Here is a 26,793-nt window from a genome sequence, read left to right as displayed (position 1 = left end):
AAATTACTAGATATAAGTATTACAATGTCATTTTACTATCACTGTCTAAGAAGCCTAAAAACAGCTAATAATGAAGCATTTTATATTTTATTTGTTCAAGTTGTTCTATGCTTATAATAAAAATATTAATATATCGGATTTTCTCATTGTGCTTGATGCATTTGTCACTTTTTTTTTTTCTTTTTTTTTTGTTACAGACAAGACTGATGGACATTAGTTTAGAAAGCAGTGGGGGAAGCAGTTACTATAGTAGTACTGCGTCTTCAAGTCCAAGTGGTCCCCCACCAGCATACCCCATCCCAACTAGCCAAGCACTCACGCAGACGCTTTCTCAAAATGTTTCATCTGCTCACTCTCAGCCTCATTCCCAACCAACGGGTCCACCGCCTCCATACCCGCAACACAGTCCAACGTCTCCTGCTCACCACCAGCAACAACAGTCTCAACAGTCGCAGCAACAGCATCACCAACAGCAACTGCAACAACAACAACAAGAACAGCAGCATCAACAGCAGCAGCATCAACAACATCAACAACAACAACAACAGCAACAACAGCATCAACAACAGCAGCAGCAACAGCATCAACAACAACAGCAGCAGCAGCAGCAGCAGCAACAGCAGCAGCAACAGCAACAGCAGCAGCAGCAGCAACAGCAGCAGCAGCAACAGCAACAACAGCAACAACAGCAGCAGCAGCAACAACAACAACACCAGCAACACCAACAGCATCAGTCCCCTACGCATCCTCAACACCATCCTCCTTCTCCTGTCCAGCCCATATCTTCACATCACCCTCCATCTCCAGGTCAAGGCCCACTTAGTCCATCCTCCAACCAAAACCCATCATCAGTCCAACACCCTCCAACTCCACAAACACCACAAACTCCAACGTTCATCCCTAGAGTGGTATTAACAATACATGGTTAGTATCTTTTTTTATACAATTGTGCATGTTAAAATGTTATACTTGTAAATAAAAATCACTTAACTTTATATACAACTTTGTACATTACAGCTACTTAGCGACAACAAAAAGCCCTTTCTTTATAGGTGTTTTTTTTACATCAATACATTTTTCAGTAGCATCATGTGTAGTAAATATATATGTTTTCATCATCACTTATTCTTGTTTTCTGGGGGGAGCCCTGTTGGCTCTCTGGAGCTATCCCAGGCTGATATGCTAATGTCAGACTTTGGCATTAGTCATGTGTATGGAGTTCTTAGGCCTAAAGGGGACCATGGCCAGAACCAGGGCCCCTCAGAGAGGCAAGTGGAGCAGTGGCCTATAGAAACCCCCGTGGGGTTGGGAGCAGTCTATGTCTGCCTATCGACCGGATCAGGCACCCAGAAAGGTAAGCGCCCCAAAACAAGCCCCCTATTCTGGTTAAAATTGCTACCAAAAAGCTGAACTAGTGGATAGAACTCCCTAACAGAAAGCAAGCAAACTAGTGTGGCGTCACACATCGCCGCGCCAAGGGGGAGCCCCAGACCCTTCACGCCGGCTACTCACACCTCAGTTCTTGAGGCTTATTCTATAGGCGAAGGTCGTGTGCTCTGGCTCCGATGTCACTACAGCACTGTGCTTCGTGTGTGGTGTTTGTTTTTTGTGGGTGCGAGAGCCAGGAGTTATCTTCAGTACTCGGGCTGCATGCGCCTAGGGCTGCCTTCCCTTGGGCTTGGGACCACCTTCCACAGGCCCCTCGGGACCTGCCTCTGCTGGTCCGTTCTACCTTTCGGTTTTTCAGCCGCCTGTTAGGCTCTTGGATGTTCTGTTCTTCCTTGTTACCTGCAGGTAAGAGGCAGTTTGCACTGATAGGGACGCAGGGTGCTGCGCAGCTTTGTATTCCCAACATAGCGGCCGGCTCTGTTCCTTGGGGTTCGCTGTCCTCTTGCAGGGTTTTGTTTTAATTTTTGTTTTTGCCTTTGTTTTCTGCCCTATTATTCCATTGTTGTTTGCCCTTCCACGGTTCTTCTCGGTGGCGCCCCCTGCTAGGTCCCCCGTGAGTGCACATGTCCCTCGGGTACAGCTATAGAGGTTTGCTTGGTAGTTTTGGGGGCCGGTTAGCTGCACCCTGCCTGGGACTACCTGAGCACGAGTCCTCTTAAAGTAAAAGCTCAGGACCCTGAGAATCCCCTAGGAGGCGCGTGGGGTCTGATGGATGTGACCCCGGAGTCCCCGCTCGCTGTGTGCGAGTTTGAGGGTTGCTCGGTCCCCTTGTCTCGGGGTGACCCTCATTGGTTTTGCCTCTGCCACACTGCCTGTTGGGTCGGTGATACTTTCGACCCTGAGTCCTGTGAGTGTTGCTGCTTGCTTGTGACTCAATTTACCCAATCCTCTGATGATTCTATTCGGGTACAGGCAGCGCGTGCGTTGCAAGCTAGGGTTCGTCTGTTGCAACGTGCTCGGTTGGTTGCTCACCCGGATGCCCCGGGACTGCCCCGCTTTGCTTTTCGAGACCCGGACTTTGGGGTGGGGGTCGCTTCAATGCTGATTCAGTCCGCACCTCCTCGTCCTTCCCCTCCTGTTGTTCGTTTTGGTCCACCCCCCTGCTTTTGGCCCCGAAACGTCTGAGGGTTTCGGAGTTGGAGCAGGGGTTACTTGATCTCGAAACTCGGGCAGCCTCGGGAGATGCCCCTTCCAGGGGGGGGCGGCAGAGGCATTTGAGTCTTGTCTCCCGGCTGAAGCTTCTGGGTCTGACCAGTGGGCCCCCTTTCTTCTGACTTCTACGCCTGCTCCATCCTTGTCTCGTGGGGTCGGTGCTTGGGGAGAGGACTCGGCTCCAGGTCCTGCTGTGAAGGACCTCGAGGCTGGGGAGGGGCTGACTTGGGGGCCTTGGGCCCCGCTGGACCCCGCCTGGGTTTTTCTTCTCTCTGAGCGGGGCTTGTTGTTACAAGGTGTGGGGTTTTCTTTTCCCTCCTCTGCGTACGAGTTGGATTTGGTGTCGGCCCCTCCCAGGGTTCGGCTCCGCGTTCCCCCGGGTGCATCGGTTTCGTCTTTCCGGAGCTTTTCGGTATATCGCATCCAACCTGGTGTGGTGCGGGCGGCCCTTGCAGCATACCTCCTGTAATTACCTAAGTGTAGTTACAGGATGAGAGCTACGCTCGTGGTGTCCCGTCGTGTGATCCAGATTATGCCTCAGAAATGGATCCGTCCAAGTTCAGGTTTGGGACTTTGTTCCCTTTCTGGCTCCATTACGAGGTTCCGGAGTCTTCCTGGCTAGTGGACTGCCCCTTGTTTGTTTTGGATTCCTGGCATTCCTTCTGTCGTTCCCGCACACTTGAGTGGCTGGAAGCTTCCACGGCGATTCAGGTTTTCCTGGGGGGCGATCTTGAGTACCTGAACGAGTGCTTGTTTGCCCCTGCCCTTCCCTGCAATGTGGGCGTTGTTTAGCTCCATGTGCAGATTCCCACCCTTTCGGCGGCGCTCATGGCGGAGGACTTGCGCACCCGGGGCCTTTTGGCTTCGGTCTTGTGGTTCTTTTCCCTCCTGGAGATGTCCTTAGATTGGCTCGTGGTGGATGTGAGGACGCTAGGGTCCGTCCCGGGGTCCGGCGCCTTGTCCTTGGCCATGCGTTCGTCGGCTGCCATGTTGAAGCTTTTCGCGCAGATTTTGCAGGATACGGTTTCCCTGTTTTATGCTTCCTGTCTCGCATGTTGGCAGGCAGTGCTGGGTTCCTCCATGGAATCTACTTGGGCTCTGGCTCTTAGGCTGTCGTTGCCTTTTTGTCCTCTTCTGTTTGAGGAGTCGGCCGTGGTGCAGTTTATCCTGGCTGCGTTGTCGGCTTATCATCCGATGTCGGACTTGTTGGTTTTCCAGGGTCCCATGGTGGGTCTTCCCAGAAGGGTCTTGCCAAGGCTCGGGGTTCCCCTCATCATGGTAGGCCACTGGTGTCAAGTTCGGGTTCGGCTCCTGCTTCGGACCCGCCCTCGTCTGGTCAGCGTGGTGTTGGCTCTGTGCGGGGTCCTGGGTTCTCGTAAGGGGCACTGGCCATTTTGCGGTTTGCCCCATTGACGGGCCGATGGGGGGGGGGGAGACTTGCACTATTCGCCCATGCCTAGTCCCACTGATACGTGGGAAAAAAAAATAAACAAGGTAACAAACAAATCTTTATCAACTCAACAGGCCACTCGTTCGAGCCTGGCCTTCCTCGTGAGGTTGGCTTGCTACAGTTGCACCCCAGATCCCTTCCCTTTTGGCTGCCTTGGTGATGGAGGCCGTGGCGGTGTAGATGCTTTTCAGCAGGACTGGTTGAAGTTGGGTTACCTGTACCTCTTTCCCCCCTAGTCTAGCTGTTGCTTCGGGTTTTAGCTCGGCTGGAGTCCAATCAGGGGCGGGTTCTCCTTCTGGTTCATGGTGGCTGACCCAGCCTTGGTTTCAGGTGCTGCTTGCTCGGTGTCCGACCCCAGGGCGTTCTCCACGACTCGGCCTCTTTCAGCAGGTTGGGCCGGTGAGGTACCTTGCTGGTTTGATATATTCTTCCGCGCTTCGTGTCTGGTATTTCTGACGCATGTGTGTATGGTGATCAGGTGGCTTCTCTCTTCATGTCTTACCTGCGGTCTTCTTCTCGGAGACAGTATGACGTCTCTTGGTGTTCTTTTCGCCACTTCCTTTCTTTTCATAGGTTGACTTCCGTTTCTGTTTATGTTGTTTTGTCTTTCCTTTCTTGGCTCTTTCACGACCAACATCTTATACCGAATATTGTCGCCTCTTATCGTGCGGCACTGGCAGACCCACTCCAGTTTGCATTCGGGGTGGATGTCACTTGGTCTCCGTTCTCTCTCTTGAGCGTTTTTCTACCTCTGGCCTGCTCATGCTCCGCCAGAGCCATCCTGGTCTTTGGATTGGGTGCCTCTCTTTTTCTCTCTTCTCAATTTGTTGTGGCCCCTTCAGTCCAAGATTGTTTTCAAAAAGCTTTGTTTTTGTTGGCTTTGGCCTTTGGGGGGTTGGGTCGGTGAGCTTCATGCTCTCCTCCAGCGCAGGGGTTTCTGCTCTTTTGGTTCTGTTGGACGTTTTTGGTTTGTTTTGCAGCCGTCTCCTCCTTTTCTGGTGAAGAATGAGATGATGGACTTCCGGAGGGGTCCATGGGTCATTGATGATTGGTTGGCCAGGCCGGGGGTGTATCATGTCTTGTGTCTGGTTGTGGCTTTATGCCATTACCTGTGTGGTTCTGTGTCCGGGGATGCTCTTGGGTTGATGCGATATCCCTCATTCCCTGTTCCAGGGCTTGGGTCTCTCAGGTTGTCCGAAGGGTTATCAAGTTTAGCCAGCCTGCAGTCTACCCTCATGCCCGTGATGTTTGGAAGTTTGCAGCTTTTGCTGCTGTGTTTGGGAATATGTCTTGGGCTGACATTTGGGCAAGGGGGAGGTTTTGGAGGTCAAACAGGGTTCTGGCCGCCCGTTATCTCATGAATGTTTCGATCCCTTAGCAGTCTTGTGTGGCCTTGGGCCATCGGTTGCAGCCAGTTGTCCTGTCTTCGACTTGAGGCACACATTGCTGCTGCCTTCTGGGTAAGTCTCTCTTTTACTTATCTTTGGTAGCTAGCTCCAGGGAGCTAACGGGGCTTCCCTCAGAAAACCAGCATTGAATGTAATGTACTGGGTATTGCCATTTTCTGGGTGAGTCCCGGAGGCTCCCTGGCACCTCCCTCCCTCCCTCCAGTCGGCGGTTTTCTTCCATTTGCTCAGTCTTTGAATTGGTGAGCAGGCGGCCGGCTTGGGTGGGCATGACTGCAGCGCGAACAAGCGGGGCGTCTGGTTGATGACGATTTGTTTCTTACCTTGGTTTTCTTGGGGGAAGTTCTTGGGCTCAGTGTGGTCTTGGATTGCAATTTTCTACCAGTTGGGGTCTGTTTTGGGAGAGCCTACCTTTCTGGGTGCCTAACCCCGGTCGATGGCAGACAATGAATATGCTCTCAAAAAGTGAAGTTTTCATAGATCATTGCTCCCTGCGCCTCTGAGGGGAACCAGGTTCTGGCTCATGGTTTCTGGTAGGCAGAGCTCCATGTAACTGAAGCCCCAGACTAATATAGGTAATATCAGTCTGATAGCTCCAGGAAGCCTCTGGGGTCTCGCCCAGAAAATGGCGTTTCATTACATTCAACACTGATGTTTTGCATTCTGTTTCATTTAATTAACTACTGTACTGTACTTTGCAAACATATTTAATATTTATACTGTGTTCGTGTTTTGCTGGACCTCCCCTAGAGTCCTGTGGTCCCAAGGCTTTATTCCTGATTACAACCATATTCCCACATTACATCAGCCTGTGCACTGTGCACACCTTGAACAAATTGTATTCACTGTTTTCATTACAGCACTGTAATCATTGCAGCTCTCATTATTAATTACATTACATTGTTCACATCCAGAAATATTCTGACCTCAGACTACCTTCTTGAGCTGCTTTATGAGATTAAAACTTTCCTAATTTAAATTTAATACTTATTTCTAAATATTTAATTGCAGATGGAAATGAAAGTGAAGGCCTACTACAAGATGACATCAGCTTTGGAGATGTATTTGGTAATTCAAATCCATATGAACAAGGCTCCTTTGAATCAGATATTCTTGAAAATATGAGGTATGTCAAATATATTATTGCAGTGGTACCTCTAAAATCTGGAACTCAATATAACAGTTTTCTTTAAATATTGGACCCATTTTCTTTCTGGATCTGAATTTTCGATCAGCTGCAGTGAAATCACTAAAAGCAAATGTTGTTTAGAAATCTTTTACTAAAGATTACTTTATTGTCCAGTTAGTAACTACAAGTTTTTAGTTTGTCATTGGTCGAGTACTGCCACATGTCCTGTGATCATCTTACTGTCTGCTGACTCTGTTTCCTCAAGAATTTTTATGCATTTGTATTGCAATATCAATCATCTGTGAGTAGAAAATATGTCTGCCAGTAAGAATATAAAACTGATGCCTTCCTTCTGGGAGCTGCCCATCAGGGGATGGCCACAGCAAACATTTCTCCAGAATACTCTTATTATCATCACACAAACTTTTCATGCTTTCGAGATCTTTGACCTCTTCCCTGCCCGTTCTTTCATGTATTGCTTCACACTTTCCTTCAACGATACCGGTCATCTGCCTCTACTGTATTATCACATTATTTCTCCCTTGAATATCTTTTGCATTAAATGATTCTCAGGCATTCTACTAATAAGTCCATACCACCTCAGTATATTGTGCCTGAGCCACTCAACAACTCTGCATTTCATTCCCTTGCATGTTTCAAACATACCATATCTCTCTTGTATTTTATCATTGCTAAACCCATCCCACATATACTTATATCAGCTGCTTTTTTTAAAAATAGCAGCAAGAGTTGCCTGGCTAGAAAAGATAGAAACATGAAAAGACATCATAATGTTAGAAGAAGAGCTTAAATTCAAGTTGGAAAGTACAGTAATTGTATTTGGCTCAGGTCCTTTTAGGGCTTGGAGATGCCTTCTTCACCATTCAAGCATCACATACAGAACTCAGCTGTGCCCCTAGGTTTTCATTTTGGGCTTCAGGTTTGGGGAGGAGCCCGAGGTGGGTCCAAGGGTTCCCTTCAAACTTTCCTGGTCTCTGATTCTCCCTATGGGGTTTTCTAAGTTTGTGTGGAGCATTTTCCCTATCCTCCCTCAATGTTTTAGCTTGATCCTTGGCTGCCCCCCAGGTTCACTGCCATATAATATTAGTGTCCATGTGTCATGTTTCAGGAGGATTCCTTCTTCCTGCCTTCTGCCTCTCACTGCTCAGATGGTCTTTACTGGGGGGAGCCCCTATGGCTCCCCAGAGCTTACTAGGCTGATATGCTAATGTCAGACTTTGGCATCAGTCATGTGTATGGAGTTCTTATGGGCCTACCGGGGACCACGAGCCAGAACCTGGCCCCCTCTAGAGAGGCAAGGGGAGCAATGGCCTATAGAAACCCCTGTGTGAATGGAAGCATTCTATGTCTGCCATCGACCAGGTTAGGCACCCAGAAAGGTAGGCGTCCCAAAACAAATCCCTATTCTGGTGAAAATTGCAACCAAAAGCCGAACGAGTAGATAGAACTCCCCCCCAAAAAAGTATGACGTCACCCGTCGTCGCGCCACTGTCTGCGCAGCTCCCCTCTTCCTGGGAGGGGGAAGGGGTAGTCCCAGACCCACCGCACCAGCGAACCACACCCCATTTCTTGAGGCTGATGCTATTGGCTCGGTTGTGTGCTCTGGCTCCAGTCTTTTTGCGGCGCTGTGCCTTGTGTGTGGCGGCTGTACTCTAGGGGTGCGAAAGCCAGGAGTTATTCTTCAGTACTCAGGCTGCATGCGCTTAGGGTTCCCTTCCCTAGGTGCCTTGTAAGTACTGCCCTTGGAGCTTGGGGTTACCTTCCACAAGTTCCTCAGGGTCTGCCTCTGTGGGTCCATTTAATTGCTCGTTTTTCCAGCCGCCCTTTGGGTACTTGGGTGTTTTGTCTCCCTAGTTTACCTTAGGAAAGGAGGCAGTTTTGCACTGGTAAGGGGCGCAGGGTGCTGTGCAGCTTGTTGTCACCTATCACAGCGGCCGGTTCTGTTCCTTGGGGTACGTTGTCCTGCAGGGTTTTGTTTTTCTTTTGTTTTTGCCTTGGTGGGGGGTTCTGCCCTATTTACCACTGGTGTTTGGCCTCACCCTGATACTTGGTGGTGCCCCCTGCTTTGTCCCCGTGAGTGTACACGTCCCTGGCGTTCAGCTTTAGACAGTTTGTTTGATAGTTTTGTGCGCCGGTTAGCAGTACCCTGCCTGGGTTTACCTGAGAGCGAGTCCTCTTCAAGTAAATGCTCAGAACCCTGGAAATAATCTAGGGGACACATGGGTCCGATGGATGTGACCCTGGGGTCCCCCCCCCCTCGCTTCGTGCGAGTTTGAGGGTTGTTCGGTCCCCTTGTCTCAGGGCAACCCTCACTGTTTTTGCCTCCATCACGCAGCCTGTTGGGTCGATGACATTTTCGACCCTGAGTCCTGTGAGTATTGCTGCTTGCTGGTGACTCACTCTACTCAATCTGTGGATGATCATCTTCGGGTACAGGCTGCGCAAGTGTTGCATTCTAGGTTTCGTTGGTTGCTCACCCGGATGCCCCGCGGCTGCCTCGTTTTGCCTATAGGGACCCGGACTTGGGAGGTGGGGCTCGTTTCGACCATGGTTCAGTCCGCACCTTCTAGTCCTTCCCCTTCTGTTGTTCGTTCTGGTCCCCTTCCCTTGCTTCCGGCCCTGAAACGTCTGAGGGTTTCGGAGTCGGGGCAGGGGTTAGTTGGTCTTGAGACTCAGGCAGCCTCGGGGGATGCCACTTCCGGTGTGGCGACTGAGGCATTCGAGTCTCTTTCCCTGGCCGAAGCCTCTGGGTCTGACCAGTTGGCCTCATTCTATCCGGTTTTTACGGCTGCGCTGGCCTTGTCTGGTGGGGTCGGTGCTTTGGGGGAGGACTCGCCCCCAGGGTCCTGCAGAGGAGGACCCTGGGGTTAGGGGAGGGGCTGACTTGCTTGGGGGCCTTGGGCCCCGCTGGACCTCGCCTGGGTTTTTCTGCCCTCTGAGTGGGGCTTACTGTTACAAGAAGTGGGGTTTTCTTTTCCCCCCCTCTGCGTACGAATTGGACTTGGTGTCTGCCCCTTCCCTGGTTCGGTTCGGTGTTCTCCTGGGTGCTTCGGTTCCGTCTTTCTGGAGGTTTTTGGCTTATCGCATCCATCCTGCTACAGATGGATGATGGATGCTCTCCTCCGGTGCAGGAGTTTCTGCTCTTTCGGTCGGGGTGATCGGTTTGTTTGTCTGCAGCCTTCTTCTTTTTGGGCGAAAATGAAACTGCTGCTTTCCTCAGGGGTCCTTGGGTTGTTGATGCTTTTTTGTTAGGCCGGGGGTGCATCAAGTTTTGTGTCCCCGTTGCGGCTCTCTGCTGTTATTTGCGCACCACGACCGCTTCTGTGTCCGGGGACGCACTTTGGGTTGATCCGGTTTCCTTTCTTCCCTATTCCCGGGTGAGGGTCACCCAGGTCGTCCGCATGGTTCTTATCGCTAACTAGCCTGTGGTCTATCCCCATGCCCATGACATTCGCAAGTTCGCGGCTCTTGCCGTTGTCTTTGGCAATATGTCTTGGGCTGACATTCGGGTACGGAGATTTTGGCGGTCGAACAGGGTCCTGGCTGCTCGTTACCTTTCTTAATGTCCTTGGATCCAGTCGGGACCTGTGTAGCTTTGGGTCGGCAGATGCAGCCAGTTGTCTCGACTTCAGGTTGAGGAATGAGCAGCAACCGCCTCCTGGGTAAGTCCCTCTTTTTTTTTCCTCTGTAGGGTAGTTAGCTCTGGGAAGCTGTAGGGGCTTCCCCCCAGAAAAACAGTATTGAATGTAATGAAACGCCATTTTCTGGGTGAGACCCGGAGGCTCCTCAGCATCTCTGCCACCCTCGGGTCGACGGTTTTTCGCGTGTTTTGACATTTAGCCTCAGAACTGGGTGTGGATCGCTGGTGCGGTAGGTCTGGGGCTCCCCGTTTGCCCTCCCGGGAAGGGGGGGAGCTGCGCAGATGGCGGCGAGGCAACAGGTGACGTCATACTAGTTTGCTCGTTTTTGTTTGGGAGTTCTAGCCACTTGTTCAGCTTTTGGTAGCAATATTTTCACCAGAATAGGGGTTTGTTTTGGGATGCTTACCTTTATGGGTGCCTGACCCGGTCAATGGCAGACATAAAATACTTCCAACCACACGGGGGGCTTCTATAGGCCATTGCTCCCCCTTGCCTCTCTGATGGGGTCAGGTTCTGTTCGTGGTCCCCGGTAGGCCCAAAGAACTCCATACACATGACTGATGCCAAAGTCTGAACATTAGTATATCAGCCTGGATAGCTCCAGGGAGCCTCCAGGTCTCAGTCCCAGAAAATGGCATTTCATTACATTCAACGCTGGTTTTTTCAGATTGGTACAATTGTTTTTTATTTTTCATTTTTTATAGAAAAAGGTTCATTAAGTGTATGTCAGGTAGCCTGCTCCAGTTGTGTATAAAAAAATGAAAAAATTGAACAAATTTGAGAAAAGGAGAAATATCATAAAGGTTTGTTCAATGTTTGTCAGGTAGGATGCTCCATTATGACATTTTCTTGTTTTCAAATTTGTTCAATTTGTTTTGTATTTTTCATATTTTTTATTAATAATGGAGCAGCCTACCTGACATTCACTGAACGAACATTTTTGACATTTGTTCTTTTTTCAAATTTTTTCAATTTTTTTTTATAATTTTGTCTAAAAAACACAAATCAATGCTTTGCAACATTACAGAAGTCACCCCTTTACATCCCAGCATCATTAGCATCTTTAAAACAAAACAAAAAAACAGTTATTTGCACCGTTGGAGGTGTCCGAGAATTTGCGAGAACCAGCGGGAACACTAGGAAGCACCATGTGCTGTTCTCATTGATCAAACGAAAGCTCGTCAATCGAGACATTTTCGCTGCGTGGTGTGCTCGTTATTCAAAATGGCTCGTAGATTGAGGCACTCGTCACTCGAGGTTTCACTGTACACCCAATAAGCCCATACTAAGATACACAACAATGTGTAGTAGGAAATACGGAAACATGCAATGTAAAGACCCTAAATATAGTCCAAGCACTGGTAGCTAGGGACAAGAGAGTATAATTCATTTGATGAACTAAGACTTAAGAAGCAAGTGGTAACGGAATGTACACGATTAAGTATATACACAGACACTCCAATGTACATATAAGGGGGCAGCCAGGCACTGAACGATGGTCAATGAATGTGTGTCCAGAGAGGAATGACCGAGTCAACGAATGAGTGTCCAGATAGCATCAACTGAGCAATGAAGGAGTGTCCAGATAGCATTGACTAAGTCATTGAATGAGTGCCCAGATAGCATCGATATAAGCACAGAGTAATTTAAGATGCATGCAAATGGGCCAAGCAACACACCACAAATAATACCCAACACTCATCCAAAAATCAAGAACCAGCGCCCGGCTGACAGTGTCACCAGACCATATACTCTCACCTGTAGAGCGTAGACACTATCGTGTCACTACACAGCTGAACTGTGTAGCATTCTGGGAGCATCGGTAGAGGATTTTGTCAAGAGTTGCGCACACTGCAGGAAAAGATTAGGTGTAGTGTAGAGGTGGAGGTGGCACCACTCCGAGCTACCCCACACCCGCAAACAGAGAAAAAGAACTAGTTGTTTACCCCACATACAAAACCCAGAACATCCCCAGTATCGAGGGGGCAATGACCAGAGAGAGAAAATGGGCGAGTGCGGTGTATGACCCAAGATAAAAGTTGTGGAACTCCAACACATGTTCACACTTCAACTGATTTTTCAGGCATCCCTGTGTACAGGAGTTGTAGCTGATGTATGGAAAAAGGGTAACATAGTTCCAGTCTACAAAAGTAGCAGCAGCGAAGACCCCCCTCCCCCTCAATTATAGACCTGTATCATTGACAAGTGTAATAGTCAAAATATTGGACAAAATAATTAAAAGTAAATGGGTAAAACACCTGAAGAAAAACGATATGATATCAGACTGACAGTTTGGTTTTCGATCTGGAAGATCCTGTGTAACGAATTTACTCAGTTTCTATGATCGAGCCACAGAGATTTTACAGGAAAGATATGGTTGGGTTGACTGCATTTATCTGGACCTAAAAAAGGCTTTTGACAGAATTCCACGTAAGAGGTTGTTTTGGAAACTGGAACATATTGGATGGGTGACAGGTAAGCTTCTAACATGGAGGAAAAATTTCCTAATTGATAGAAAAATGAGGGCTGTAATCAGAAGCAATGTATCAGGATTGGAGGAATGTCACAAGTGGAGTACCATAGGGTTCAGTTCTTGCACCGGTAATGTTCATTGTCTACATAAACGATCTACCAGATGGAATACAGAATTATATGAACATGTTTGCTGATGATGCTAAGATAATAGGGAAGATAAGAAACATAGATGATTGTCATACCCTTCAAGAAGATCTGGACAAAATAAGTATAATGGAGCACCACTTGGCAAATGGAATTTAATGTGAATAAATGCCATGTTATGAAATGTGTAATTGGAGAACATAGACCCCACGCAACCACGCAACCTATAAATTATGCGAGAAGTCTTTAAAGAATTCTGACAAAGAAAGGGATCTAGGGGTGAAGATTGATTGATAAAGTAGCCACCCAATAAATATTGATAAAGCCACCCAAAAGGTGGCATGGGCATGAATAGCCCATAAGTGGAGGCCCTTTGGAGCCATTACCAGTATCAATAGCTGGTACTGGGGATCAGTGGATCGTGATCTAGTGGTGGTTCTAGATAGAAAACTGTTACCTGAGAACCACATTAAGAACATTGTGCGAGGAGCCTATGCTACACTTTCTAACTTCAGAATTGCTTTTAAATACATGGATGGCGAAATACTAAAGAAATTGTTCACGACTTTTGTTAGACCAAAGCTGGAATATGCAGAGGTTGTATGGTGCCCATATGTTAACACTTTCGCGCACCCGGCGAAGGTAAAAAAAAAAAGCGGTATGTGCGCGCGGCGTTTTTGTCGCTTGAGCGTAAAAACAAAAATGTGTATACTCTTTTTACTCTCCTGACCTTAGTTCTCGAGCTATGTATTTCATTTTGGTACCAACGTGTTCGCAATAAAATTCTCTAGAAGAACATCAGTAAAAAAAGACACGAAACGTATAGGGATACCAGCACCAAATAAATAACTACGAAGATGACTCGCCGTGAGCGCCCAACAGCAACAAAATGTTTTTACTCTTGGGATTGTTATCACCTCCACACTTGTCCTACAGCGTTAATTTTGGTATCAATGGACTCGCAATGAAATTCCCAACACGGTGATATGAATATAAACGTAGAATAATGGTCACGGCCCACCCGCAAGAGTGTGGGAAGTGGTGAAACTGTTACCCGGTATCGGTGACGGGACGACACATGTGCGATACAGCGCTTTGAAAGTTTATACTTATTTCACTCTCCTGACATTATTATTCTATGTACGTCATTCATTTTTGTGTCAATGTGTTTGCAATAGAATGTTCTATGAGCCCGTAGGTAAATAAGATCAACAAAGCGTAAGATAGAATAGCGCCAAATATAAAACAACGCTCGAACATATCAGTGAGCGTCAAACACACACGAAATGTTTTTACTTTTGTTATGTTTGTCAAGTTTATACTTGTTGCACACAGTTATTTTTGGTTGTACATTGATCGGAATAAAATTCCCTAAACAGACATATGCATATAATACATGATATGGGGGAAGCATTACCAGTATAAACGGCTAAAGTCACCCACCTGCAACCCATTTGGGACGCTCATGCAGACACACGCTACACCCAAAAAAAATCTATGAAGGTTCGAGTCTACTTATGGCAGTTTATGTGATACAGTGTTCATTCTGGTATCAAAATACTCGTTTCAGTTTGTAGTTCATGCGATTTTCAGAATCAACTGAATCGCTGGAGGTTCAACATTTGAGTCAGAGTCAGAGTCATCTGACAAAACCGTCTAGTCAAATGGCAGTGTGCCAGACATCTCGGGTTCTGATTCGGTTGCTGCTTCAGCTTGAGGTGTTGAAGTGAACAAGGGCCGCCTCACACCAGATGGTCCAGGAGTTTGCATGGCGTCAGCATAGGCAGGACCTGTGTCATCATTTATGTCTGGAGCGTGCCGCAAGTGTTGAGATACTGTTGCTGTTTGAGGCCAATCTTCCGGGTCCCAGCACAATAGGGCCCAAATTGCCACCTCGTGGAACTGTAGCAATGTTAGCTTTTTTTGATCAGTTGTGTTGTATTTGTACAAAACAAAGGCATTATGCAAAGCCATTTGCAGGAAATAAAACGTTATCTTTTAGGTCCACTTGTGAGTTTTCCTGGTAAAATGGTAATACCATTTGATCGAAGTGGTCCACACCTTTCATGAACTTATTGTACCATGCAGCCTAGTGGTGAGAAAGAGAGCCTCATGGCGCGCAGTTTGAAACAAACTCAAAGTAAATCGGATTAAAATTGAATTTTATACAAATATTTTTTTCAGGACATCATTTTATTTCCACATCGCGGCAGCGGGTAGGCGAAACAGGACTCCAGGCGATGTCCTGATCCGCACAAAGTGTTAAGAAGCACATCAACAAACTGGAAAAGGTGCAAAGACATGCCACTAAGTGGCTCCCAGAACTGTAGGACAAGAGCTATGAGGAGAGGTTAGAGGCATTACATATACAAAAACTAGAAGATAGAAGAAAAAGAGGCTATATGATCACTATGTACAAAATAGTAACAGGAATCGATAAAATTAATAGGGAAGAATTCCTGAGATCTGGAACTTCATGAACAAGAGGTCATAGATTTAAACTAACAAAACAAAGCTGCCGGAGAAATATAAGAAAATTCACTTTTGTAAACAGAGTAGTAGACGGTTGGAACAAGTTAGGTGAGGTCGTGGTGGAGGCCAAAACCGTGAGTAATTTCAAAGCATTATATGACAAAGAGTACTGGGAAGACGGGACACCACGAGCATAGCTTTCATCCTGTAACTACACTTAGGTAATTACACCGACCATAACAAAACGATCACCCTCGGGCCATGCGCAGAACGCATGAGGGCTGAGGAGGCTCCACCATCCCGTCAGGGAGGGAGCCTACAAGGTTAATTAAACTATCATAATAATTGTGGAGACAGATTACTAAGAGAAGAGGAGAGAAAAAAATGAGATAAAACGGGGAAAGACGATAAGCAGTGTGGAAGAGTACCAACGAGGCCCATAAAGGACCAGAAGTAAACCTCACCGGAAATCAACAGATGTTCCAATAATATGGCAAGTACGAAGATCCACCCGAACCTTCGAGACCCCTGATAATCAAACACAAAATCACAAAGGCACAAAATCATATGGGCCCATGGCCATGCAGGATCCCACTACAAAGTGAACAAGAACTTGACATGACGAAGAATACATGTCCTAGATAGAATGCGGAGAAAGTGGATAAAAGAACCCACAGGAATGACGGAACCAATGGACCCGAAGGGACAAGGAACCAAATCCGCATAGGGGCAGACATGAAACCAACTCGTACGCAGAGGGGGGAAGGAAAACCTCACTCCTAACAACTGCAAGCCCCGCTTCGAGGGCACAAAAACTGAAGCAGGGTCAATGGGGCCAAGGCCCCCCAGTCAACCCCTCTCCAGCCCCAGGAACCTCCACGGCAAGACCCAGGGCCGAGCTGTCCCCCCCCCCCCCCAAGCCCTGGCCTCACAAGAAAAGGCCAGGGCAGCCGTAAAAACACTACGGAAGGGAGCCCACTGGTCAGACCCATTCACCATGGCTAGAGGGAAAAAGCTCGAATGCCTCAGTCGCCACCTCGGAAGGGGCAATCCCCGAGACCGCCCAAGTCTCAAAAGCATCGAAACCCCTCCCCGACCCCGAAACTCTCAGACAGTTCGGAGCCGGATGCAGGGAGGGGAGTGGGGTGGACCAGACGGAACCACAACAGGGAAAAGACAAGGGGGGTGCGGATGGAACCAAAACGACTAACACCCCCAAGCCCGGGTCCCTACAACCAAAACAGGGCAGCCTCGGAGTTTCCGGGTAGCAAATAACCTAGCGCTTTGCAACCACCTGAACACAACGTGCAACACCTGTGCTGTCTGTACCCGCATAGTCATCATAGGACTGGGTAACTGAGTCACAAACAAGCAACAAAACTCGCAGGACTCCGGGCCGAAGGTGTCGCCGACCCAGCAGGCAGCATGACGGAGGCAAAAACAACGAGTTACCCTGAGGCAATCTTGAGGTTATCTTGAGATGGTTTCGGGGTTTAGCGACCCCGCAGCCCAGTCTTCGACCAGACCTGTTTGTTACACACCCCCAGGAAGCAGCCTGTAGCAGCTGTCTAACTTCCAGGTACCCATTTACTGCTAGGTAACAGGGGGCATCAGGGTGAAAGAAACTTTTTGCCCATTTGTCTCTGCCTGCACTGGGGATCGAACCCAGAACCTCTTGACTACGAATCCAAAGCGCTGTCCACTCAGCTGTCAGGCGCCCTGACAAGAAGACAGAGCAACCCTCAAACTCGCACAAAGCGAGAGGGGGGGTCTCAGGAGTCACATCCATCGGACCCATGCATCCCCGTGAGGATTCCTAGGGTCCTGAGACAGAACACATGCTCAGGGAAGCCCAGGCAGGGTACTGCTAACCAGCGCCCAAGTCTACCAACAACCTTCTAAGTACTGAACCCCTGAGATGTGTACACTCATAGGGACATAGCGGGGAGGGAGGGGGGGGACTACCAGAAAAACAGAAGTGCACAATATACAGATAGGGGGCAACCAAGCAAAGGCAGACCCCCACCAGGCAGGGGAAAACAAAACAAAAATAAAACCCCGCAAGAGGACAACATACCCAGGCAGAACAGAGCCAGCCGCCATGATAGGGGAAAACCAGCTGTGCAGCCCCCTGCGCCCCTACCAGTGCAAATTACCCTAAGGCGAACAAGGGAGTTTTGATGCTCAGCATTTGAACTGGAGTTGTCGAGTAGCTGGTGCGGGGTGTCCCGGGGCTCCCCCATCCCCCTCCCAGGGAGGGTTAGGGCTGCGTGGACAAGCGGCCCAGCGGTGGAGTGTGGAATTTGCTTGTTAACTTTTTTCTTTAAGTAGGGGGAGTTCTGCCTCTCTGTTCGGTCTTTGGTTGCAATTTTCTTACTATGTGGGGGGTCTGTTTTGTTATGCCTACCTTTCTTGGTGCTAACACTGGTCAATGGCAAACATAGAATGCCTCCAAATACATGGGGCTTTTCCGTAGATCATTGCTCCCTTTGCATTCCTGGGGGAAGGGGGGCCAGGTTCTGGCTCATGGTCCCCGGTAAGCTCAACTCCAATTGACTGATGCCCCAGTCAAATATAACACATATCAACCTGATAACTCCACAGAGCCTCCTGGGCTCACCCAGAAAATGACATTTCATTGCATTCAATGCTTTTTTTTTTTAACTTCCCAAACAATTGTGAATGGGAGGTTACACCAATTGAATTAATTGGCCAACCTAGGAGTGAATGCATATTTATGGCTTATGAGTTTATACATAGTAGAATTGGAAATAATGGCAGTTAATTATGCACTGGGTTAAATATATATTGTCATTAATATGATAAAAGTATTTTTTAATCAACAGTAGGCTTGATGAAAATGAGCTGAGTATGATGGTGGACCAAGGTACAGTAGACCAGTTACTAGTGGACCAAGAAACTGAGGAAAGCTTCCGGAGAGACCACCGCACCACATCCTCCACATCTTCTGGACCCTAACCTCTGCCTACATCTGCATTGGATATTGACTCTTATAAACATTGCCAATACAGACTCAACCATGACTGCTGGTAACCACCTGAAGCTGCCAACCACCTGAGTTGTAATGTCTGTAGCTACTAAATCTCCTCAAGGTTACACCCCTCTACTGCCACTACTGTCATGTAGATTATGGGGAGTGTGACTTTAATGCTATGGTGGCAACAGTTGAGTTATTTCCAGGTAATGGTGGTGTGTTCTAAATGCTCCTTCCATTGAAGTTTTTTGCAAGTATTCCGTATTCTAAAATGGTAATTTTCTTATCTAATAAAATAAATAAATATACTTGTATGTAAAATGGTGCTTACTTTCTCATGCAATAACATAACCACAAAATTCTTGGTGACTTGACACTATCTCTGTAATGAGGTTTAACCATCTTAGATTACCCACAAGAATCCGAAATATACTGCCAGTAATTTCAGTGTTGCCTAACACAGCTGTATTTAGGGGAGACACTCAACTAAACTGATATATTTCATTTTTGTCTGCTTATATACAACTAAAATTTTTACTCTCTAACAAAACCATATTTATACATAAAATTGCTTAAACAATTTGACTACAATTTTGTCTGTTATTTTGCATCCATCCCAGTATTCATAAATTAAATGATGGGTACCATTTTATTTTACTAATTTACAATTCCCTCTTCATGCTCATATCATTAAAATTTGACTCCATTCATCACAAGAGAAATGTCCCTAGTAGTTTACTTTAGGTAATTCAGTGCAGGATTTTCGTTCTTCTACTTGTCATACTTATTCTGGAACTTTGGAAAAAATCATTAACAAAAATATTAGAACAAAATACTGTAATGCAAATGTGACTAAAAGTTCATATATTGAGTGCTAGAGTTGACGCTGTCTTCTTATCGCTCACTTTGCAGCTGAGCAATAAGAAGAGCTTAGTGTGGCAAGATGATATCCTCGAAAACCATCTCTCCTTCCCCCTCCCTTATCCCCCCCTGTCTCCTTTGTCTCCTTTGTCTCCTTTGTTATCAGTTGCCCCTCGTTTTTTTATTTTTGTTGTTGGCCTTCACCTCCATTTGAAGGAGGTGAAGGTTTAGGACCTTGTTCTCCTCTAGAAGTGTAGGTTTTATTCTTTTGACTCTATTGGGCAGTTTCTTCATTGTGGCCTTTTTCTTTTCAGAGTCAGCTTGAGATGGTTGGCTTCCAGAGGTTATTGATTTTTTAGTTGTTCAACTGGTGGTAATTACCTAAGTGTCGTTTCAGGATGAGAGCTATGCTCATGGTGTCCCGTCTTCCCAGTACTCTTTATCATATAATGCTTTGAAATTACTGATGGTTTTGGCCTCCACCACTTTCTCACCCAACTTGTTCCAACCATCTATCACTGTTTGCAAAAGTGAATTTTCTTATAGTTCTTCGGCAGCTTTCTTTAATTAGTTTAAATCTATGACATCTTGTTCTTGAAGTTCCAGGTCTTACAAGTTCTTCCCTATCAATTTTATCGATTCCTGTTGCTATTTTGTATGTAGTGATCATATTGCCTCTTTTTCTTCTATCTTCTAGTTTTGGCGTATTTAATGCCTCTAACTTCTCCTTGTAGCTCTTGTCCTTCAGTTCTGGGAGCCATTTATTTGCATATCTTTGTACCTTGCATCATTTGTTGAGTCTTCTTGAGATCTTGAGGTTATCTTGAGATGATTTTGGGGCTTAGCGTTCCCACGGCCCGGTTCTCGACCAGGCCTCTTTTTTTTGTTACACACCCCCAGGAAGCAGCCCGTAACAGCTGTCTAATCTCCCAGGTACCTATTTACTGCTAGGTAACAAGGGCATCAGGGTGAAAGAAACATTTTGCCCATTTGTCTCCGCCTCCACCGGGGATCGAACCCGGAACCTCAAGACTACAAATCTGAAGCGCTATCCACCCACCTGTCAGGCGCCCTCAGTTCAGTTTAGTTCAGTTATGGCGGTCCATGGTGCCATTCCATCTAGCCAACTTGTAAATAGGCCTATGTTGTTTGGAAGTTTGTCATTGGCATAAGTATTTTTTAAATTGTTGTGGGATGATATCTGGGCTTGAGAGGACAGTTTTGGAGGTCTCCTAGGGTCTTAATAACTTTTACCTGGTCAATGTTCCAGGTCCTCTTCAAGCTTGTGTTGGCCTGAGTAGGTCTCTTTCCTTTGGGGGTTTGATCTTTGCATTCTGCCTTCCCTGCCAAGTCCCATTTTTTCTCATCTGTGGTGAGGAAGCTACAGGGAGCTATCATTCAGCCCCTCCAAAAACCAGCTTTGAATGAATTGAAATGCCACTATTTTGGGACTGAGGATGAGGGAGTAGCTTCTGTGTTGCTGCCACATGGTAGTGGTCAGCTGTTACTAAGGGTGTATGACCAAGCTATTAGGTGAACTGTTTGCCGAGTCATTTTCTGCATTGTTTGTTTACTTTCTGTGAATCTTGTAACTTGACTGTTTTGCTTCACTTTCTTTTTCGGGGGATTGGATTCTTTGGTTTGGTGATCATGAGTTCCCTGCTCCCTGTGCCTCTGTGAGGGTGAGGATGAGGTTTAGCCTCTGGTCTCCAGTAGGCTTTTGAAGACTTGCAAGGGCTGATGTGACTTATGGGTGTGGAGGTATCTCAGTGCAGCTAACTACACAGAGCCACCGAGGCCTTCCCAGAAAGAGGCATTTCATTAATTCAACGCTGTGTTTTTCTTCACTTTCCCGACAGTCACACTCCATTCCCACACCAAATAATGTACTTCATAATCATTTATCTTCAGTTTAATTTTTTTTGTTATATTTACTCAAGACCATTCCTCTCTAGTCATAGAAATATTTGCTTAATACTGGTGAATATTTTTTAAATAATTTATTTGGTGTTATGATGACAGGCATCAAATAAATATCATATTTGAAATATTAGATTTACCCTCAAAACATCAAATAATATGATAAAATATTATATTAAATCACAAAACCATCAAATAAGATATTTAGTTAGTGTTAGATTAAACCACTTTGTAGTGTATAGTGTTGCTAAGTTTGTTATCTTGAGTGTCTCTCCTTTATTAGAGCCTAAATCCCCCAATATTGGGAAGTGTTAGTAGCCTTCTTACCATTGTCTCTACAACCCCGTGTGCTTCACCCCAGTTCATGGAGGAGGCGAGTGTTTCTACCTTACCAAACTTTCTACCAGATAATAAGAGTGGCTACAAAATCTTGCAGCAAAGCAGTTACTCCTCTTTACTCACCTGACAGTAGTTTTTATTTGATGTGTGATAATCTATTTATATCCTAGCAAACACTTGAGTAATACTGAAGTTTGATCATTATGGATGAGTCTCGCTGAAGTGTTGGCTAGGACAAGACTCACACGTAGTATCGTTCACATCTGCATAAACAGGATTGATGCTTTACTGGGGTTGTACTTAATGGCGGCCACTGCTCTCTGCATTAAATGTACCTTTTCAACAAAGCTAAATTTTTAATACGTTTACTTCGGTCAGCCATATGGCTGTTGGCCATACTCATCTTAACATTTCAATTTAATAGACAAGATTTTTTTCTGTGCTGTATTATAATCAAAAGATTGTTGATCAAGTATTTGTAATTTTGTCTGTTCTCCAGTGTTTTTGGAGAAGAAAAAGTACAATGAAATGTGTTTGTGTGTTTTATGTCATGTACTGCAGTCTTTATAGAACATCTTATGTATTCATTCATTGCTGCATTTTTTATTTCAATTGTGAAAGTTATTTAATTATTTGCCCATGTATTTTCATAAGGAGTCCTTGCATGCTGGACTGGAAGCCAGATGGCATCTACAAGAACAAAGTAAGCATGTAGGCAGTTGTATTTTTCTGCAGGTTGGCAGTGAGAGGCAGCTCCTCAATACCAAGCATATGAGGAGCAGCCATATTGGCTATATTCTTTTTCAGTGTTAAAAAAAAAAATTCTGAAGGTTGTAGTTCCTTTGAAATACAACAGTGTAGCAACTGTCATAAGAACATTTTATCGCAGAATGCAATTAAACCAAAAATCCTGTTCCTGAGTGAACACTGCACTGTCAATAGGAGGCTTTTTGTGTTGAACCCTTGCTGCTCCCAAGCTGAAGCTGGCCAACCTCGACACCACAAGCCAAAACTGAAATGACAATGATATCCACTTATTAAAGTGTAACATGAAGGTCATCTACAGGAGGTTGTTACCAGCTACTGTTTTCTTTTTTTTATATATATATATATATATATAGTTTTCCACTTCTCTTAATAGGATTACTCTCAAGCTTTGGTGGCAACTTAATTCAACATTGTCATGTTTATGAATTTCTTCACTGTTTCCATGTATTTGGATGTGAGAGTTCTTAGTGTCTTATCATTGTGTTGACATTAAGTGTAAACCTACAATCATTCAAATATTTATTAAAGATAGATCTCATGCAAGTCCCAGCCAGAAGCAAATAATGTTAAAGGACTTGTCGTGCAGTTGAGCCTCAACGTGTGTGTGTGTGATGGAACTTTTGTAATTGGGGAAAACCAAGTGAAACTTTTTTATATGATAATTTTAGAAACAAGTTTGACATGTATACAAAGTGATGCGGTGTTTATGTAAAGCTGTGGTATTAAACTGTTTTTCTTGTCATTGAGGTGTTCAACCTTATGACTTATTTTTTCAAAGTTTTTTTATAATTTAATAATTCAGATGTTCTGGGCTGCAGTGTGTATCACAAAGATGATTTACCTTTGGTCAATTATGATATAATGTATAATTTTGTGTGTGTGTGTGTGTGTGTGTGTTTGTGTGCGCGCAATATAGAGTATTTGTAATTTATGGGTATTGCCGCCTTGCAAGATGGCACCACGTGTGTTATGTTTATATTATGTAGCTTTTATTAAGGTGTTCGTATGTTCCATTTACCTTGAGAAGGTAAAGGAATTATAATTTTGTTATACCAGTACTATTAATTAGAAACTAAATACATATATTGGTTGTTATAATGAAAATAATAGCACAAGAAAATTCTGTAATTGTGAACATTATAAGTACAAATTCATTAGGTGTACATATTTAACAGAAGGACTTTATAGCTAATATATATATAGAAATATTCTTTGATTTGTGAATTTCACCATGACCAATATTCACTGTGATGAGGGAGCTATTGAGTATATTTAAGGCTATTTTCACCTTCATGATTAGAAATTTGAAGCACAGAATATTCATCACAGAGATTAATAGATAAATATATGATATAGAGAATGTTATCTGTAATTACAACATCACATATATAAGTTATGCTTACACTTGGTGAGATTGAGTCACATTTTATACTGAGTATACATTACTGATACATGATGATGTCACCATAATTCAGTATTAACAGTAGTATAGTTAACAGCGTTTGATTAGGTAAATAGCATTATATTTTGTTATTGAAGAGTATATATTGGGGGGCTTGTAAGTGTAATTACTCTGTGTGTGTGTGTGTGTGCGCGCATGTGCATGCATGTGTGTGTACATAGGGTGTTTGTGCAAGTGTGAGTAGTGAGTATACAGTGCCTCTATACATATACACATTACTGTATATATATAATTTGTATGTATATATGTAATGTATGTATGTACCTAATAGGCCAAGTTGCCAGACAAGCTGAATTTTCCTGATATTATGTATCTAATTGATTTTTGTTATTATGGAATGATAAAGTTTTCTATTACAGTATATATGATTTTATATTTTTTAATTTGAGCCAAAACTAACATAGAAATTTGATCGAGCCTAACCTACCAAACCTAAACAAATATAACGGTCAGTAATTAATTTTCTTAACCCTTAGACCGGGCAATACGTACATATATGATTTGACAAAAAATAATTTAAGATAAGTTTTTAAAACTTGCACAAACACTTTCCAATTTTTTTTTACATAATCAACTAGGCAAATGCTCCAACTTTGTCTAAATGTTCACAGTGTAACTTGAAAAACCAGAGAATCAAAATTAATTTTAAAATTGAATATTGAAAAACTTCAGATTTTCAATTCAGAATAAAAAATATGAACTATCATTAACCCTTAAATGGCGCATAGCTATATACCATTTGACACCCACAGGCGCATACCAAAAAAAAAAAAAAAAATTATTTTTTCTTCCTAACCTGTTAATTTGTGTTCACTGATCACGGGAAAAATAATACAAAAATCGTAAGTGGCATATATTGCCCACTATAGGGCGGAGAAGTGTGACAAAAATCAGGCGCTGACTGAGCGTGCGTCCCAGGCGGTCTGTTGATCGCCAGCTGTCAGGCCAGAGTTTCCACAAAGAGATAATTACCTAATTATTTCAATGTCTCTGATTGATTTTTCGTAGTTTTTTTGCTGTAATATTATTCAATAGTGTGTAGTGTGATATATTTATGTAATAATATGAGTGAATCATCGCTGTACTCAAAAATATGGTGTGCGTATTGTTGATTCAATTATGTTCATCAAACAGTGAACAAATACTTTGTCGGTTATTACACTATATACACAGGTTATATATAAGTATCTGCATGTTTTGTTCACCATGACAAACCACTAAGTTGGTATGCTGAGTGGCAGTGGCAGTGGCAGTGGCAGGCAGTGACTGGCTGCCACTGGCTGCCACTCCCTCCCTCACCTCACCTCACCTGCCTTGCCACCATTCTCCACCCACCATACTGTTTTTGCTTTTATATAGAGACGTTATATATAAGTATTTACATGTTTTGTTCACCATAACTGTACATCTAAGCTTGTATGGTGAGTAAAGGCAGAGAGACGTAGCTACTCACACAGTCAGCTGGTGGCGGCCGCCCTCAAGGCCAGACGCACTAATATTTCTCCTACAACAATACTGTTTGTGGTGTTATTACGCTATATACACACATTATATATAAATATCTACCTGTTTTATTCACCATACTTGTACAAGTAAACTGGTATGGTGCCCAAAGACCATCGTGATCATCAGTAAACAACATGATAAGTCCTGCAGACGACGCTCCTCCCTCACCAAAATGGCGGCTCCCAACCTCCTACTCTCGCTGTTATCTCACACTATATACACGTTATATATAAGTATCTACATTTGTGTTCACCATAGCGAACCACTAAGCTGGTATGGTGAGTGCAGTCAATAAAAGGTGGCCACACACACTCAAAAGACAACGCCACCATCCTCCCTCCCACAGCATTACTCCTCCCTCCATGGCGCACAGCGCCAAATATCACCACAATCCTGCTATTATCAGAACCCTGGTCAGTTTTATCAGTCAGGGGTCTTCTGTAATAATATCATCGCTACATAATAGCATGAACAAGTATATTATGGCATTTTTAGGCGATGCTGTGGTCACAAGCTGAACAGCAGTGCTGTGAGCTCATGCTGCGTGCGTCAGGCTTGGTAGCTCACTCAATACTGAGGCCCCTAACACCCTGGAGTTTGGCCCACGATTTAAAAAAAAAAATGGTGTCTGTTTACAAGAGCCCTGATGAAGGTGTGGTGAACCCCGTGTATCCGTGGGCCGTTTAAATCTTGCGTAGTACTCCAAAGCATCATATGATGCGATGCGCAATTTACTGCAAGTTGGTCAAAGCATCATATGATGTGATGCGCAATTGAAGGGTTAATTGGTCATTTAATGTTATTATTCTCTTAGAATAGCATATGATCTTCATTTTCATTCAATTAGAATATAGGTTTTTAGTTTAGTTTACTGTAAAAAAAATTATCAATAGGACATTTGAAATATGCGGCAAATTTAGACCAAAAAAAATTATAACTCCAAATGTATAAAGTTTATGAAAAATCCATTCTGATGGGATTGTAGGACAGACAGCAGAGCACACAATATGTCAAAATAGTGAGAATCGGTTAATAACTGGAATTTTAGAAGCCACTCAAAGTTGAAACTCTGGTTTCAGAGATAATTGAAGTTAAAGTTATCAACAATGAATAAAGGTAGTTTTAATTCGTTAATTTAATTGTATGTTTTAATAAATATTGTTTGGCATTTGTACTCGAATATGTGAAAGTTGTAGGTCAGTATGTGTTGTAATGAAGTCAAGATTAAATAACCCCCCAAAAACACAAAATATAGGGATAATTATAATAAATATATTGATTTAGGGGATATATTTAGGGTATCCTTTATATAAGTGAAAAAGCCCTAATATGGTCCCTAATCATCAAAACAACCTAAAGAGACAAAGGAAATAGAGTTTGAGATCAGAGAAAATCAGCCCCAAAAAATTAAAAGCCCCAAGTTTTGCTAGTTTGGATTGACTTATTTGTTGACCAATTTCATTCTGTCTTCACATATTTATGAAAATATATGCCTTCTCCAGGATGTAAAGGTTAAAACAAAATCAGATAATAAACAAAGGAAAAAAAAATAACTAAAATCTTAAAAAAAAAATCTAAAAAATATTTTTGGGACATTGATGAA

General features: G+C 44.4%; 1 protein-coding gene and 1 long non-coding RNA gene across 7 annotated transcripts in view; one reads left to right on the top strand and one right to left on the bottom strand.

The window, feature by feature from the left end:
• Positions 1-24,055, top strand: part of LOC123773761 (alpha-protein kinase 1) — a 183,420-nt gene extending 159,365 nt beyond the window's left edge. For all 6 annotated transcript variants that reach the window (XM_069312345.1, XM_069312342.1, XM_069312341.1 and 3 more), the window contains 3 exons: positions 198-924; positions 6,469-6,583; positions 18,186-24,055. In XM_069312345.1, the coding sequence (XP_069168446.1) occupies positions 198-924; positions 6,469-6,583; positions 18,186-18,318 (975 nt within the window). In that variant the 3' untranslated portion in view covers positions 18,319-24,055. The remainder of the gene's footprint in view (positions 1-197; positions 925-6,468; positions 6,584-18,185) is intronic.
• LOC138356369 (uncharacterized) overlaps positions 1-26,793 on the bottom strand; it is a 420,379-nt gene that overhangs the window by 110,330 nt on the left and 283,256 nt on the right. The window lies entirely within an intron of this gene.

This window comes from Procambarus clarkii, chromosome 72 (genome assembly GCF_040958095.1).
Source record: "Procambarus clarkii isolate CNS0578487 chromosome 72, FALCON_Pclarkii_2.0, whole genome shotgun sequence".
NCBI classification, from domain to species: domain Eukaryota; kingdom Metazoa; phylum Arthropoda; class Malacostraca; order Decapoda; family Cambaridae; genus Procambarus; species Procambarus clarkii.
Note: the sequence above shows the minus strand (reverse complement) of the source record. Positions and strands in the feature narration are given on the sequence as shown.